This window comes from Eptatretus burgeri, chromosome 6, assembly GCF_056783735.1.
Source record: "Eptatretus burgeri isolate ZD-2024b chromosome 6, Ebu_testis_v1, whole genome shotgun sequence".
NCBI lineage: Eukaryota > Metazoa > Chordata > Myxini > Myxiniformes > Myxinidae > Eptatretus > Eptatretus burgeri.
Genome location: NC_140966.1, coordinates 14,237,367 through 14,254,866, shown reverse-complemented (window position 1 = coordinate 14,254,866; position 17,500 = coordinate 14,237,367). Strand labels below are relative to the sequence as shown.

The 17,500-nt window shown below is 39.7% G+C and overlaps 1 protein-coding gene across 7 annotated transcripts in view; it reads right to left on the bottom strand.

The window, feature by feature from the left end:
* Nucleotides 1-17,500, bottom strand: part of NOSIP (nitric oxide synthase interacting protein) — a 124,427-nt gene that overhangs the window by 74,707 nt on the left and 32,220 nt on the right. For all 7 annotated transcript variants that reach the window (XM_085884160.1, XM_085884157.1, XM_085884162.1 and 4 more), the window contains 3 exons: nt 12,044-12,125; nt 1,160-1,307; nt 1-25 (listed from right to left, as the gene is read on the bottom strand). The exon at nt 1-25 is cut by the window's left edge and continues 97 nt beyond it. In XM_085884160.1, coding sequence (XP_085740286.1) covers nt 1-25; nt 1,160-1,307; nt 12,044-12,125 — 255 coding nt within the window. The remainder of the gene's footprint in view (nt 26-1,159; nt 1,308-12,043; nt 12,126-17,500) is intronic.

Below are 17,500 nucleotides of genomic sequence, written 5' to 3'. Positions count from 1 at the left end.
CTGCCAGCTTCCTCATTTGTGGGGTCTGTTGCGACATGTAGTGCAAATTAAACATGAATAATGTCCACAAGATAAAACTAGAATGGCACTCGCCAGGCTAAACAGTTTATGTTTTGTATACCACTGATAGGCTGGATCTGCTGACCTGAACCAAAATCTAAATGGCTTGTTCTTGTCATATAACAAACTCATCCTCCAAATTTTGTCATCATCCATCCACAACCTTTTGAGATATCGCGCTGTATATCGTTTTTGGTGGCATTCCTCAATGGTGAAGAATCACTTGTAAAAAATAAATAAAAATTCTCGTATCGGGATCCGAATCTTCACTAAAATCGAATCACTTCTTCCTTGTCATACACCCAACCTGTCCAACAAGTCTCGTCCGAATCTGTAAATAACTTTTTGAGATATCGTGCTATATATAGTTTTTAGCCCTGTCACCCAATGGTGAAGCATTAAAAAAACTGCTCGTATCCAGACCCAGATTTGGATCTTTTCCAAAATCGAATCAATTCTTCCTTATCATGCACCTGTATTCACCAATTTTCATCCGAATCCGTCCACAACTTTTTGAGATATCGTGCTATCTCTCAATGGTGAAGAATCAGTTCAAAAATAATCAGATCTGGATCTTCACCAAAATTGAATCAATTTTTCCTTGTAACACACCCAACATTTCCACCAAGTTTAATCTGCATCCGTCCATAACTTTTTGAGATATCATGCTATATATATCATTTTTTTGGCCCTATCTCTCAATGGTGATGAATCACATGAAAATTTTAGTAGTCGGATCCAGATCCAGATATTCACCAAAATATAATAATTTCATCTTGTCACACACCCAACCTGTCCACCAAATTTCATCCAAAAACGGCCACAACTTTTTGAGACGTCCTGTTCATGGACAGACAGACAAAAAAAAAAGACAAACAAACAGACAGACAGACAGGAGTGAAAACATAACCTCCGTCCACCTTCGGTGGCAGAGGTAATAAACTTCCAGATTTGCATTTTTCCCAATGAAGACAACATTATGTTATACATATAATAAATTGATATTACAATATAAGACAATGTTATACAGTACATTGTCAAGTTACTAACCCTGCTGATCTTTCCTTCAAACAAAGCAGTTGCTCATTCGAAGCCTAACCTGCATTGTTTTTGGAGAAAAAGGTGTTCAAGGGCTTTGAAACAATGGAGTTCTCTCTTTCCAAAAAGGACATAATCTTGGACTCCTGCTCTGCCTTGGCCAACTCTTTCAATTCAGATGCCTTCTCCTTCTTCTGCTTCTCATACGCCTGCACAAAATGAGCAGAAAATTAGGTTTTATCGAATCAGCTTCATTAAATAATAGTGTATGTGTGAGTGTGAGTGTAATGTGTGTGTCTGCTGATTTGCACCGTATTGCTAATAATTTAAATCCACTATCATCGTCATCACGGTACCCACACAAAAGACAGTACACGAACAAGTAAAACAATATTAGAAGAATTAGGTGCAAGACATCAATATTGCTTTCTTGATAAATCGTGGCCAAAAGGAGGAATACATACATTAACCTGGAACAGAGTGCATCAGAGACTTGGCAAAGCATCAGAGACAAATATTATGTCGAATAAAATTCAGGTTATTACCCCGTGCATGTGAAGTGAAAACCGGGGATGAAGTAATTAGTTCATGCCTGTGTCTGTCTGTCTATCTTTTCAGTTTATGATCGAGGGTCAACGTATTTAAATTGAATGTTATATTTTGAACACGAATTGGAGCATGAATAGGAAGACAAGTTTGCCGTTTTACAGTACTTTGGCTCTGAATGTGTCCCTATCACACATGTGCAGAGTGGAGTGGGATAATATTTTTAGCCGCGTCGTGTTGCGAACGCTGGCTCAAAGAGAGCTCTGCGTTGTTGTTGTTCTTCTTCTTCTTGTTGTTGTTCTTTTTCTTCTTCTGGTGAAGACAAAACCTTTCTGACGTGGCTCTTGGACACATTTGTCCTTGTTACTTTGACTGCCTGCCACAGCAGTCAACCGACATTGAAAATCATTGCAAACAGGAAACTTACTGTTTTTAAGGACATTCTAAAGGACACAAACAACAGGCACGAAGAACTAATGTAACGTGTTAGATAGGGTGATGTAATAGGCATTGCGTAAAACAGTGGTAAAACCGGGAATTCATTCATTTATACGCCTTTAAACCTCTTTAACCTTTCTTTGAATTGAATTATATACTTGAACAATGTAGAACACAAATCGCTTTCATAATACTGTACTTCCAAGAACCATATAGTATCACATTAGAGGGCATGGCAGGTGAGACTACAGTACTGGGAAGAAGAAGAAGAAGAAGAAGTTGCCTATACGGCTATGCTGGATGCTGATCGACGCTACGTTCTATGGTGATCAGCAAAGCCTCCATCTCCAAAACTGCGACACAATGTCATCTTATTCCAGTATATAAGGGTGGTGTATAAGACTACTTCAGTAGCACTAAACTTCCAGGTTTTTTTTTTGTTTTCATTCAAAAACAATCTGTCAAATCATTATTTTATTAAAATTTAATTATACTGTATACTTAAACAATGCGTGGAGTATCGTATTCTTTGAACTCTCTAATTCCTTCATGTTTCAAAGAACTCCAACTAAGCCCTTATGTTTCAATTACATTTGTGATTAAGGTTTAGAGTGAAATTTCTAATGAAAGGATTCAGGAAGAACAAGTACTTTGAAGATGATGGTCAGGGCCGGATTTAGGCATGGGCAAGCTGGGCAGTTGCCCAGGGGCCTCCACAACCAGGGGGCCTCCACATATTTCATGAAAAAAAATTGCAAGGAAAAATGTATTTGTGAGTGCCTGAATGGTAGTTGGTAGTTAGTGAAACAGATATAAGATATTCAACTTATCTCATTCTCTATTTTATATAGTAGTGTCTGGAACTGATAATTATGTGATAGACACACAATCGTCAATGAAATGTGCGCCTCAATCCATTGGATTATGGACGATCAGAAGAAGCTACACTCCCACTGTCTGAAAAATTTCGAGTTCAGAATTTTCTTCCAGTAAATGATCAGTTTCTGAGTTCATTGGAGCAACGATTGGAAGCCTATGAGAACACCTGTTCTCTTTTCGGTTTCTTGCATAAACTGGAATCACTGGACTGTGATGAAATCGAAGCAGCTGCAGCAAAATTGGTTGCTGAGTACAAGGATGATCTGGATCAAACACTTGGTTTGAACTTGTGCAGTTTGCAGCCTTCCTCACTCATTTCCTGGAATATGAAGATGATAAGATAGGGAAAGAACATTTCCTTTACAAACTGTTGATGGACAAGAAAGTTGCGGATACATTTCCAAATGTCGAGAAAATACTACGGATGTACTTGGTGCTCATGGTCACAAACTGTTCTGGAGAACGTTCATTCAGTAAATTGAAGTTCATCAAGAACAGACTACGTACTACAATGTGTCATGATAGGCTCAGTCACCAAGCCTTGATGAGCATTGAATGTGACATTCTCAGAGAGATTGACTTCGACAAAATGATCCAAGACTTCGCAAGGGTCAAGTCTCGTAAAGTGCCTGGTGGTCTCATCAGTGGTCTGTAAATATAGGTATTAGGTACTGTACTAGAATGTAGATTCAATGATTGATCATGATTGACTTGCTTGCTTATTCACTACACTATTCAGATTCTTTATACTTGAAACATGGGAACTTCCAACTTCATAGATTCTTATAGTTTGATCATGATGTTTAAAGATGTGCCTGCTTGCTTATTCACCACACTATTCAGATTATTTATGCTTGAAACATGGGAACTTCCAACTTCATAGATCCTTATAGTTTGATCATGATGTTTAAAGATGTGCCTGCTTGCTTATTCAAATTCTTTATGCTTGAAACATAGGAACTTCGCAGATTCTTATAATCTTATAGATTGATCATGTGCTGGCTTATTCAGATTCTTTATACTTGAAACATAGGAAATAGATTCTCACATGCCTATAGATTGATCATGATGTTTACAGATGTACATTTTTATTCAGATTCTTTGTTCTTGAAAAATATACTTTATGGATGACTGTAAATATGTCTTGTCACTTTTTTAGTATTCTGAGGTAGGGTGGGCCTCCATGACTGAAGGCTGTCCAGGGGCCACCACATGTCAAAATCCGGCCCTGATGATGGTGTATCATTCAAAATATTGTATAGGATGAAGGTTGTAGGAACAATAAAACCCAGAAATCAGGGTGTATGTCTGATTATCCATGAGCAAGCAATGATCATTTACAATTTTAGCCAAATAACCAAGGAGAGTGCAAGTTATTTCACACAAACTCTACCTTGAAAATACAAGAACCTTGTTTGAAAGCATGCTCAGCATTCTGATTGATCAATGCACAACCAGCCACTCCATCAGAAATTGGTACCTTTGTAAAAAGCCTCAAGTGTGACTCAAAAGTGTACCAGATGTGCCTATGTAGTCCATTTTCAGCACATATTCTGGCTTAAAGGAATTCAGCCATTATTCCTCAGAAGGTAGCTTTGCACCATGAGTCAGAAAAACATGCTGCCCAGTTTCAATTTCAAGAGTTCCTCTCTTACTCGCAAGAATTTCTGTTCGGACAATAATTATTAGTGGGATAAAACTAACCTGTCTCGTGGGAGTCATGATTGAGAATACCCAGCAAACAGTGGCTTCAGAAATTATTCACACCCATCGACGTTTGTTACATTTTGTTGTTACAGCCTGAATTTTAAAAGGATTTAAAAATTTTTTTGTCATCAATCTACACAAAATTCCCCAGAATGATAAAGTGAAAACATGTTTTAAGAAATTTTTACAAAGTTATTGAAAATGAAAGAGAAAGATCTAACTTACGTAAATATTCAGCTCCCCGAGTCAATACCTTGTGGAAGCGCTTTTGGCAGTGATTACAGCTTCGAGTCTTCTTGGGTATGTCTGTATCAGTTTTGCACATGTGGATTTGGGGAAATTTTCTCACATTCTTCCTTGCAGATTTGCTCAAGTTCTGTCAAGTTGGATGGGGAATGTCAGTGAACAACAATCTTCAAGTCTTTCCACAGATTCTCAATGGGATTCATGTCTGGGCCTTGGCTGGGCCACTCAAGGACATTCAAGTTCTTGTTCTGAAGCCATTCCAGTGTTACTTTGGCTGTATGCTTGGGGTCATTGTCCTGTTGGAATGTTAATCTTCACCACAGTCGAAGGTCTTTTGCACTCTGAAGCAGGTTCTCCTCAAGGATTTGCCTGTATTTGGCTCCATTCATTGTTCCCTCTATACTTACAAGTCTCCCAGTCCCTGCCACTGAAAAGCATCCCCATAGCATGATGCTGCCACCACCATACTTCATGGTAGGGATGGCATTAGATGGGTAATGAGATATGCTTCATTTTTTGTGCGTTCAGGCCAAAGAGTTCAATTTTTGTCTCATCTGTCTTTCACTTGCCTATTTGCAAACTCAAGGCGTGCTGTCATGTGCCTTTTTCTCAGAAGCGGCTTTCATCTGGTGACTCTCCCATAAAGCCGAGATTTGTGAAGTGCTGCAGAGATTGTTGGCCTTCCGGCATGTTCTCCCATCTCAGCGAAGGAACTCTGTAGTTTTGTCAGAGTGGTCATTGAGTTCTTGTTCACCTCCATGACCAAGGTCCTTCTTGCACAGTTGCTCAGTTTGGTCAGATGGCCAGCTCCAGGAAGAGTCTGGGTAGTTCCATATTCTTTCCATTTCCTAATCATGGACCTCACTGTGCTCTTTGGAACTTGCAACACTACAAATTGTTTTTTTTTTCCTTTCCCCAGATCTATGCCTCCTCACAATTCTATCTCGGAGTTCTTCGGACAGTTCCTCAGACTTCATGGGAGGGTTTCTGCTCTGACATGGACTGTCAACTGTGGAACCTCATATAGAAAGGTGTGTTTCTTTCTAAATCATGTCCAATCAATTGAATTGGCTACAGGTGGACTCCAATCAAGTTGTAGAGACATCTCAAGGATGATCAAAGGAAATTGGATGCACCTGAGATCAAGTTGGAGTGTCATAGTAAAGGTGTTTAATAGTTATTGATGCAAGACATTTCAGCTTTTCATTTTTTATTGATTTGTAAAAAAATTCGAAGAAAAAAAATCTAAATTTTACGCATTTTAAATTCAAGCTTTAACACAACAAAATGTGAAAAAGTCAAGGAGTGCGATTACTTTCTGAAGGCACTGTATGTTCCCTGTTCTTCAATGAACACCCTTATCTACTCCATGACGCACATGTTTTTCCAAGTAACCCCCTCCTGGTTATACTTCCAAAATCTAGGCCGACTGCAGACCTCAACTCATTTATTTCTCACTTCTTCAGTCTATGGAAGCACCTTCCGGAGGCTATTCTGCTTCACTCTTCCCTCCAGGGCTTCAAGCAAGTCATGCACCACCACATTGTGTCATTCCCCGTCCCGACCCATTACGTTTAATTAACCCATTAACCTTTTCCAACCCAACCATCTTGCTCGTTTTAATGTTTCCTCCCCACATCGGTCTTCTCTTTTCTTGTTCATCAATTCCATTGAGGTTTGTCCCATTGTCAGATCTACCTTGCTCTTCCATGAGCAAAAAAAAAATCTACCTTGCTCTCCTGCAAAAAAAAAAAATTGGAGGAAGAGTCAATGTCAAATAACAAAATTGATGCTGTTATTCGGCTGCCACATAGCCTGTCTGTGATCCTTCTCGTAACTTTTCAGACACGTCTGGCTTAATTAAAACCAAAAGTCAAAAGGGTTAGGCCTCGTTTTTCATTCATACTGAAAATTGATTGCAGGTGATATTGGAACATCTTCAGCTCACTTTAAGTATGACTACCATACGTCCGGTTTTTCCTGGACATGTCCTCCATTTTGGTCCTTAAATCTTGGTCTTGCCGGTTTTTAAAAATATCTAAAAATATTCGGCATTTTCCCTTTTTTTTGCTTTTGCATTTTCAAAGGGATAAATTTTAAGATTTGGGATACTTTTTTTAAACCTTGTTTAACCGGTTAAACCATTTTTGTGCATTTTTTTATGGTGACAAAATGTGGTTATGCAATGTTTGGACCAGGACAGTTTGGTACAAGTCTGTACTATTCCATCATGGCATAATGGAAGTGTTCGAACATTGACACACACAAGTCCACGTCCTGTCCAACCTCGCAGTGAGAGAGAGAGAGTCAAGTGGCATGCTCAGTCTGCAATTTAGTGTCTTTTTCCGAGTCCGTACCATACACACTTGTTTGATTTTCTTCAAGAGCTCTTGACAATGCCAAAACGAAAATGTAAATTCACTGCAGAACTAAAAACAAAAGTCCCGTGTTTTCGAAGTGATCAAGAAGAATGGCAAGCCGAGTGCTTGGTATGTAGAACTGGTATGTATGTCCCTGTGGCAAATAAAGGTGCTACATTGATTTAATTTACAATCTCATGTGGATTCAGACAAGCACAATATTGCCAGTGATAATTCAGCATTTTGAATGAAAGAACGGTGGTTTGCAGTCAAAATTAATTGAAGTCCAGAACACACCAAATGAGACTGTCCATACGATTGCTCAATATGTACAGGAAACTCTTGAAGAACGTCCTCTTTTTTTCCGGAGTGTCCTCTTTTTTTTTTGAAAGTTCAAATAGGGTAACCCTACCTTAAGATGCCTGCATTACACTGTCTCAACAAACCTCCCCGCCTGATTTTGTTCCTATATTCGGTTCCAGCCAAACTCAGAAAATGCACGTGAAGCAATCCATTCCCCAAAAGTAACTTATTCTATAAAGTATAAAGGATATGTGTCACAAAATGGGTTACTGTGAGTGCCAATACATTAGCATTGCTAATCATGTTTATCAGTTAGAGCAATCTTTGAAAGATTCACATTGAGGTTTTTATGAATATGAACAGACTTCAAAAATCAAATGAGGTGATGGGTTTTCTGAAAATATCAAAAAGGTTTTCCACTGACGTTGGGTGAGTAGTATAGCTCAAGTATGCAATACTCTAAAAGTGAACAAGTTACTTCTTCAGAATTGAAACATGTTTTGGTAATGTTAAAGAAATTTTTATAATGATACATCATCATAAAAAAAGAAGTGATAAAGGTGAGATACGATAACATGGGATGCAATGTCAATAGCACATTTTGTAATTTATGGCCATTTCATACTAAAGTGACTTACTCGAACATCACCACCACTGTGAGCAGAGCAAACGGTGACGACTGCATCGGAGGTCATTTCACAGCAATAAAAATACCAATTATAGTTTCGTTATTTGTGATATTGAAATTAATTCAATGTAAATAGTTTAATAATGCAGACCCATTAATTTCCATCAAAAGAAAAGTGAATTGAACATGTTCACCTCATGCCTTTTTAATTATCAACCCGATTAATGAAAGATGACTCGCACTTCCTTCCATCTGTTTACCTGGCCCTATTATTTTGCTATGCCCCTAGTAAAGAAGGCAAGGGAAGGATGGAGTTTGTGTACGAGGGCATTGAGGGGTAATCATTTGTAACAAATAGGGATACAAATGTACAATATGCAAGGCAAGAAAGAAAAAACACTTTTGGTGGGCATTATTTTAAGGTTGATAATGATTTTGTTCCCATGTTTGATTTTTAAAGTTTTCTTGAGAAATAAATAATTGTGTTACACTTATGAGGGAGTTGGAAATGGGAATGTGGGGGGGGGGGTGAAGAGGTCATTACTCGATTAAAGCCTTAATACTATCCGGACAATCACGTAGGTTAAACATATTATGCTTGTATTAAGGACACTGTGGATAGGGATAAGTTGTCGTGTGTTTGGGCACTGCTGGGAGACGGTGTTCTAACCTGCAGTATTGAACGAGGTGAAGGTGTGTGTAATAGTGTTCTCCCATGTCTGGATCCAGGTAAGGCCAGGTAAGTGAAGATGAGCTTGGATTATGCTAAGCACATTGGCTTGCATAAATAACCATTCTTGGACTCAGGACTTCTTGGGGAAGAAGGGCGGAGTCATTTGGACAGGAGGAGTCAGGATTGGCCGACGGCCCCACACCGGGTGCCATGGCAAGATTGGGTAGCAAATAACTGCCTCAAGAATTGTGGACTCTGATTCGCATAGGGGGAGGGGTGCTTTGCTTGGAGACCCATCCCTGAGAAAGTCGATAGAGGGCAAGAGGAGAGGATGGCATGATGCTTCTCATGCTCTCTTTGTCCCAGTGTCCTTGATGTGCTATCTCTGGCTCTGGCCACCTTGCTTACTGCTGGCACCGACTCCTGAATGGGTTTGTCCTACCACTGGACCGTCCTGCTACCTGCAGTGTCCTACAGTATCCCCACTTCACTTGCTCGGTTCTTTGATCATGTGGATGGTGATTCACTGTGGTGCTTTAGAAAAGTAGTTGAATTGTAATTGCTTGACAGTTCGTGTTCAATGCAATTGTTTTTATTTGCTGGGATTTGCATCCTTTTTGTTCGCCTTGTCTTGACTTCCAATTAATATTAATAAATCATTTATTACCTTGCCTTGTTTAGTGAAAAGCAGGGTTAAGCAATTGGTTCACATTATCTGTCTGTCTGTCTGTCTAAAGATGTTGGTCTATGATCAAGGACCTACTTAATTTCAATTGAACTCTACATTTTCAACACTAGAACACAAATCAGAGGACAAACCTGCAGTTTAGCAGTACTTTGACTCTGGATTTGGCAAATTGTATGGAATCTCTTCCTGAGTGTGCATGCGCAAAGAGGAGTGAGGAAATATTTTACTGTCTGCCTGTCTGGCAATCAAACAAAATAGAAAATCATTCCAAACAGGAAACCTACTGTATTTGGAGATGTCATGAAGGACACAAACAACAAACATGAATAATTAATTTAACATGTCAAATAAGGTGAATTATTTTGGTGGTAAAATAACATGTCAAATAAGGTAAAAAAATAAACATGAAAAAGACGGTGCATCAACAGCGGTAAGGCCAAAGTCACATTTGCCACGGCGGCCATGGGGTCTACAAAATCTACCGCCACTAGCAATTATAGGGTGGCCGCAGTATTTCCACGGTCACACAATGTAGCAGTCACATATGTTTTTATTTTTCAGGGAGCTGCATGGCGTATTTATAAATTGTGGAGACAGAAAACGTGGGGATAACGTCGCACGGTGAACTTAGGGCGTTCCTGCGGCGGCCATAGAATTTTCAAGGCGACCGCAGGGGGGCCCTAAGGCGAACTTGCGGCCAGATGGACAGTAACGAGTGGGTTCTTTTTTTTTCTTACCAGCTCTTTTGTTTCGGCTTGTCGAATTGCTATGGCGAACGTAGAAATGAAAAAAGTTATAACTCCGCGTTATAATTCCACGGCGACCCCTACGGCCTGTAAAAGATAGCCAAACGGCGTAGGGCCACCCTGAGGCCACCGCAGAAACTCTGCGGCTGCCGCACGTTTCTGTCAATTCAGAGGGCGTATGGCCGCCGTATCCTCGCCGTAGAGCAAATGTGACTTAGGCCTAAACATCCGAAATTTTTTTTTTTTTTTTTTACTACAGCCTCTAAAACTTTTACTTTATTTCAATTGAATTATATACTTGAATAATGAAGAACACAACTTCCTTTTTTGCATTTCCAAAAACCTTTAGTTTAGCAGTACTTGGATAAAATATTATGCCAGCTCGACCAAAAAAAAATTGTCGCTCACGCTCTCAGCATTGGAGAATATTGACATTCAAACAAAATAGCAGCTCGTGGGAAATATAGATTGTGCTCAGAAATGCAGAGCAAGAGTTTAAAAAAGACCCTTATTATGTCCTTGTTCTCAAGACTGTGTAGGGTAAGGCTTTCTATGAACTCTCCAGTTACCTTTAGCAGTTTGTCTGCACCTGTTGTTCCTGCCATTTTGCCACATTAAGTTTGGCTTGGTTTTGATAATGCTTTAGGCATCAAATGGATTATAAAACTTCATTTATAACTGACACCATTTATATCCCCATTGAAGTACAAGGCACATTGTCACCGTTCCAGTGCACTTCAGGGTCAAATGCATGAATTATAATCGGCTATCCACAGACAAGACCTGCAGTGCATGGGCCCCACTCCGTGGTGGTTCTACATCTGTGGAGCGTGGGCCATTCAGGTAACAATCTGCTTTATGCTAAAGAGTTAAGGATAGAGATTCAATTGGCACATTTGTATCCCTGTGTCGTAAGAGGCGACCAGGGTTGCGTCAGGAAGGGCATCCAGCGTAAAATCTGTGCCAAATCAGTATGTGGATCATAACAGATGATCTGCTGTGGCGACCTCTAACGGGAGCAGCCGAAAGACAAACAACAACAACATTCAATTGGGACATTTAAATTATACGACTGAGATACCCAGGGTCTGTTTCTAGCCCACAGCAGGCAGGGTTTTATACCATTTCCTATCACCTCACTCCTAAACAGACAAACAAACCCTCTTGCACCCAAAATCTATGTACCATGTACAGTATCGTAAAATAAAATTTTAAATGAATTTAAATACATGCAATGTTATTTTATTTTGGTGTTTTGAACGGTTTTATGTGGTTTGTAGAGCCTTTTGAACATCCCAAATGTACACTACTTTGTTGTAAATGCCCAATGAACATACTACTTAGTATACTGTAGTTTATTTGCTCCCATATTTGGATATTCAAACTCTAATTTCACATTTTTTTTTCTGGACATCTCTTCGCATCTACAGCCTTTTTACAAACATCGTTTGTACAAGATTTCTCTCCGATTCATTGTATCTATGTAAAGAAAAAAACAATTCCTCAAAATATTACTCCTTTGTGTTGTCAACACCAGCAGAGTCACAATGTTTTTTAATGGATCAAAAAATGTGAAGCACTTTCATTATGTTCAAGTATAAAAATGATGTTAAAAAACAACAACATTATTTTCATTGTGTTCAAAAGGCAAATGGTGTTTCAAAAAGTGTAAACATTTCCAAGAAAATAATTTTCTTCCAATGTTGGCTGGAGAGCGTTTGATCATATTACCTTTGTTTGTCGGGCAATTTCACACTTCTGTTGAACCATGCACTCCAAAATAGCTTCTTTATCAAACAAATACCCATCAGGACTGTAACAGAAAAAAAAACAGCTTAGAAAAAACAAGCCTTTGAAACAATTTGTAAAGATGCCCTTTCAACGTGCAGTCGGAAAAGCATGCTCCCAATTAATAACACATTGACAGCTTGCAGATCCTTGCCTATGTGGGTGCACCATCTATTGCTTGGTTCTCTGCTGAACTCACAGACACAGGGTCAAATATCAGATAGTGCAAGGTCAGCCACAGATGTGCAGCAGGTGTCTTAAATAAATAAAAACAAACATCAACGTACTTCACATCATTGTAAATACCCCCAACAAAATAGATAAATTATTGCACAAAACAACAAACTATATCACTTCATGCCTTTGTATATTTAAGCGAATAAATTGAATTCAATGGCCTGACATGGAAGTCACGTTTGCCTGTTTGGCATTCCCATCTGAGCACATATATCATGGTGTTGGGATCCCAGGTTCAAAACCACCAGACTATACCGATTTATCCAGTCTGTTAAAGACCTTGTAATTAACCAAAAAATAGAACTTTCTCCAAAATTAGCCAAATTTTCCCAATGTCCATGAAATGGGTGTAAAAAAAAAAAAAAAAATTCTGCAAACATCCATATAATGTACAAGCAACACAATGACTATCATAAATATATTTTGGTGAATTTGATGAAGCTTGTACAATAGTGTAGTGGATAGTAGAAAAATCGTGCAAATTATTATACAAGCATCAAATTTGGCATTTCTGTTCTGCAGGGCTTTCTGATCAAATCTGTCCAATTGGCCATTTGAAAATCCAAATTTTGAAAAAAAAAAAAAATTTGAAAAAATTTGAAATCACAGCTGGCTGAAATTCTTGAAGTGCAAGTGAACATCCCAGACAGAGAACCAAGGGGAGATGCAGTCATCATTGATGGCTCAGCACTTATCAATGCCCTACCTCCACGCACTTCAAAGATATTTGATAACTATGCTAAAGAAGACATCATCCCAAAGGTAGAATCCTATGGTGCCAGGTACGAGAGGGTGGACGTAGTGTTTGATGTGTACAAGAAGTCAAGTCTGAAGTCCGAGGCAAGGTCGAAAAGGGGGCAAGGAATCAGAAGAAGAGTGACAGGAACCAGTAAGACCCCAAGTAACTGGAGAAGCTTTCTTCGAGATGACAGCAACAAGACTGAGCTGTTTCACTTCCTTGCGGAAAAGATGTGTGAAGCACAGACGACAAGCACAGTCATTGTCACAAAAGGAGAAGATGCCATTAGCAACACAAGGAAGTCACTGGATGCTGTGTCTCCATGTTGTCATGAAGAAGCTGACACTCAAATATTTGTACACGCCAGGGATGCAACGACGGATGGTAGCAAGACCATTATCATTAAGGTTAATGACATGGACGTACTAGTCATAGCAATATCTGGACTGCCATCCTTACAGGAACTAGGTCTTGAGAACATGTGGATTGCTTTTGGCCAAGGAGCCAAGGTGCGATGGATTCCAGTCCATGAGATAGTTTCTGCAATAGGGCCTGAGAAAGCTAGATGGATCCCATACTTCCATGCGTTCACTGGATGTGACGTCGTGTCTGCCTTCCGCGGTAAAGGAAAGAAAACTGCATGGCAGACTTGGAACATCTTTGATGATGATTCTGAAACATTCACCGATCTCAGCCAGCATCCAACATTGATTCGTGATGTTGACTTTTTTGAGGTTTTTTTTTTTTCTTCAAATTTTTTCAAAATTTGGATTTTCAAATGGCCAATCAGGCAGATTTGATTAGAATCCCCTGGAGAACAAATGTGCCAAATTTGATGCTTGTATCATCATTCGCACGATTCCTCTCAAAAATTGCTGTTATCTGCCCCACTACAAGCACTGAAATGAGAACAGTTTTCACTTCTGCCTTAACCTCACCTCTATCTCCCAAAAAGTGAAATAATTTTCACTTTATTTAGCTGCAGCCAGGCTCTTTCAAGGGCAAGAGTAACAAGATGAGCAGTTAAAGAATGACATTTATTATGACAAGCTCCAATCCTTTCCTCTTCTTCCAAAAATATAACAACAAAAAAACCTAGCAGGAAACAATGACATTACAATCAAATGCTTTATGCTTCAGTCACATTTGGCTCGGTGGCCGTAGGGTCTAAAAAAATCTATGGCCACTAGCAATTATAGGGCGGCCGCAGTATTTCCACGGTCACACAATGTAGCAGTCACATATGTTTTTATTTTTTGGGAAGCTGCACGGGGTATTTAGAAATTGTGGAGACCGAAAACGTGGGGGTGCCGTATGGTCTTTGATTTGATGTCGCACGGTGACCTTAGGGCGTTCCTGCGGCGGCCATATAATTTTCAAGGCAGACGCAAGGTAGCCTCAAGGTGCCCGCAAGGCGACCGCAGGGGGGCACTAAGGCAAACGTGGAAATAGTGCGGCCGCCGTAATTTTTGGGGGGTTGGCAAAATTCATTTTTCATTGATAAGAGCCTACCTAAGATAAAACGCATGAATAACGTAAGCCCACCGTACGCCCTACGTGCGGTCGACATGGAACACATCTTCGTCATAGCTATGGCTTGTCGAATTGCTTTGGCCAACCTAGAAATGAAAAAAGTTATAATTCCACACTTTAATTCCACGGAGACCCCTACGGCCTGTAAAAGATAGCCATACGGCGTAGGGCCACCCTGAGGCCACCTCAGAAACTCTGCGGCCGCCGCACATTTCTGTCAATTCGGGGGGGGGGGGTACGGCCACCGTATTCTAGCCATAGAGCAAATGTGACTCATGCTTAAGTCACAAAATGCAGAGTTCAAGGAAAAGAAAAAAACAAAACAATCATAGAAAAGTGCATATTTTGCCTTTGCTTACAGTCTACACTGTACAGACTACATAACTCGAGCAGAGGTTATGAAATGGATGATGAAATGTAATACAGTAGTCATAGATTACAATGGAAAATGTTAACACGTAAGACAATAAAGAATGGATTTGTAGATAAAGACCATAAATGTTACTGTAAGAAAGAAAGAGTTTACTTTGCACTCATATAAGTAAATAAAAGAATGTAACATTTCAAACAAGAGTGAGAATTGCTTTGCAGTACGTCCCTGACCACTCTCAATGAATGTTCGGTAGATAAAAAAAATTGTTTACGTTTAACGCACGCTCGAGCTGGTCCAGGAACCAAAATGAAAAAGAAGAAGAAACTCTCTGATGATTTTATTGGGGTGGAGTTAGGCCAGCAGTGCAGCCAATGGGTGTAAATCAGTGGGGTGGAGTCAGAGCAGCTGGACACTGGCCCATGTATATTTTCTAAGTCTAAAAAGGACAAAACTCAGTGAAAAATTGATGAAATTCTCTGAAACTCGAACTTGTTCGGGAACATCATCCCAATAAAGCCATGTACTAAGTTTCACTTGAATCTGTTAAAGGGAAAGAGAAAAAAAAGTCAGAAAAACCACAAGTGGGATGGATGGATGGACAGATGGACAGATGGGGAGCAAACCTATCGCTACCCCCCCCCCCCCGGTGAAACCATCAGGGAAATAATAAAGGAGACCATTGCTGGGTTATCCATCTGTGGTTGAGTATTGTTATGTTTGTGGGGTCGATGGAGGAATTTCATCAGAAAGATAAGATCGTATAGAGTTGCTTGGCCCATGGACGTGTAGGAGACATCTCAATGTAAATTAAGGAGGGAGACTGGGATTTTAAGTGTTACTTGTCACCACATGAGGGGTGGTATGGTGTTAATTAGATAGGGATTAAGGAAAAGTTCCCCCAGTATGTAATTGCCCCCCTGCAATTTTTTTCCCTTTGTTTTTTTGTATTACAAATGAGCAATGGAAGAATTGGGTTTTTATAACATGATCAAGCAGGCAAGAAGCCCCGCCTCCAAGGGTGACGGTGGGCGAAGTCACACCCCCGAGGCTGATGATCAATGGGCATGACATTAGTGGGAGGAAGAGGAAGAGCATGTTGGAAGCTAGAGAGGTGATCAGAGAAGACGGGCAAGCAGCCCGTAGTGAGGAGCGAACGCACAAGTGGAGTTTGGTGGAGGCAGGCGATCAAAGAAACCAGAGAGCGTCTCGGCAAGAGAACGGAGAGAGCGGGATCGGCAAGTGGTTTGATCGGCGACATCTCTGGTTTTCCCCTTGTGGTCTTCATATTATATATGCATACATAATATATACATATATATATATATATATATATATATATATATATATATATATATATATATATATATATATGAGTTGCTGAGGTTACGTATAATGGAAGTGAAAGAAAAAGCTCAGAACTAATGCATATTAGATGGAGCAAGAAATATCAGGAGATTAATGATTTGAAAGCCTGCACGGGTGAAAGGAACTGAACAAAACAAGGCCATATAAGATGTAGGAAGAGATAAATTAAAGTGGGTACACTGGTGTTGAAGTGTTGAAGCTGAAGCAGGTTCTAAAACTGAAAAGGTAAGTGGTGCCAGGCCGACCCTTTCAGTTATATCCTTGATCTCTAAAACCTTAAGAAGGGCCATATGCAAAGCTAATGATCTGACCAAATTGGAAAGGCATATTCTACAAGACTGGAAATGAAGGCCTTGTATGCCGTAAACAAATTGACAATACCAAGGAAGGCCTTGGGTTTGTGGTAGAACATGTCAAATCGGCACTTAGTCTTGGGTCACAGCCCAGCTCCTGTGAGTGGGCTTCTGTCAAGGACTGGCCATCTGACCTGATCTGCGGATTTGATGGATATGAAATTGTTGAAGGAATGGGAATCATATTTCTTTCGATTTATGCCCACATTCTATTTTAAACCAGCTGTCAATGAAGCCACTTCAGATAGTTACTGGGTTAGGAATGAAATAGTACAAGGTGGAATCATTTACAAAATGACAGATGATTAGCCAGAGAAGCCAGCAGGTAGGAAGGGATCAGTGGTAGTTGGTGTTCATTAACCAGGAGAGAAAAGATCCTGTGTGGGGATAGAAGACAGAAAGCAGCCCAGTGAGAAGGACCTAATAAAAAGGATAACATGTGGGAAATCAAGCTCTGCTGAGTACAAGCAAAGAAAGACAAAACACATAGCAGTGGTGAGCGACTTTTTGCATAATTATAAAAATAAACTTCAAATGATAAGAAGGCAAAAGCAAGCATCAAAATAAGGACAATAAAAAAGGAGAATATAAGTCGAAGGTACAGGCACAAGAATGTGGATCGACCCAGCAATGCGAAAGACCGATCTAAACCCGATGCGACAAATAAGATATGTGCCCATAAAATGAACTGCTAACCGTTTAAATTTCAGTGATATCCATGTAAATCATGCTAAAAAAGAATGAATGAAAATTTACGAAAATTAAACGAACAGAGGAAGTAAAGGAGTTTAACTATCAAA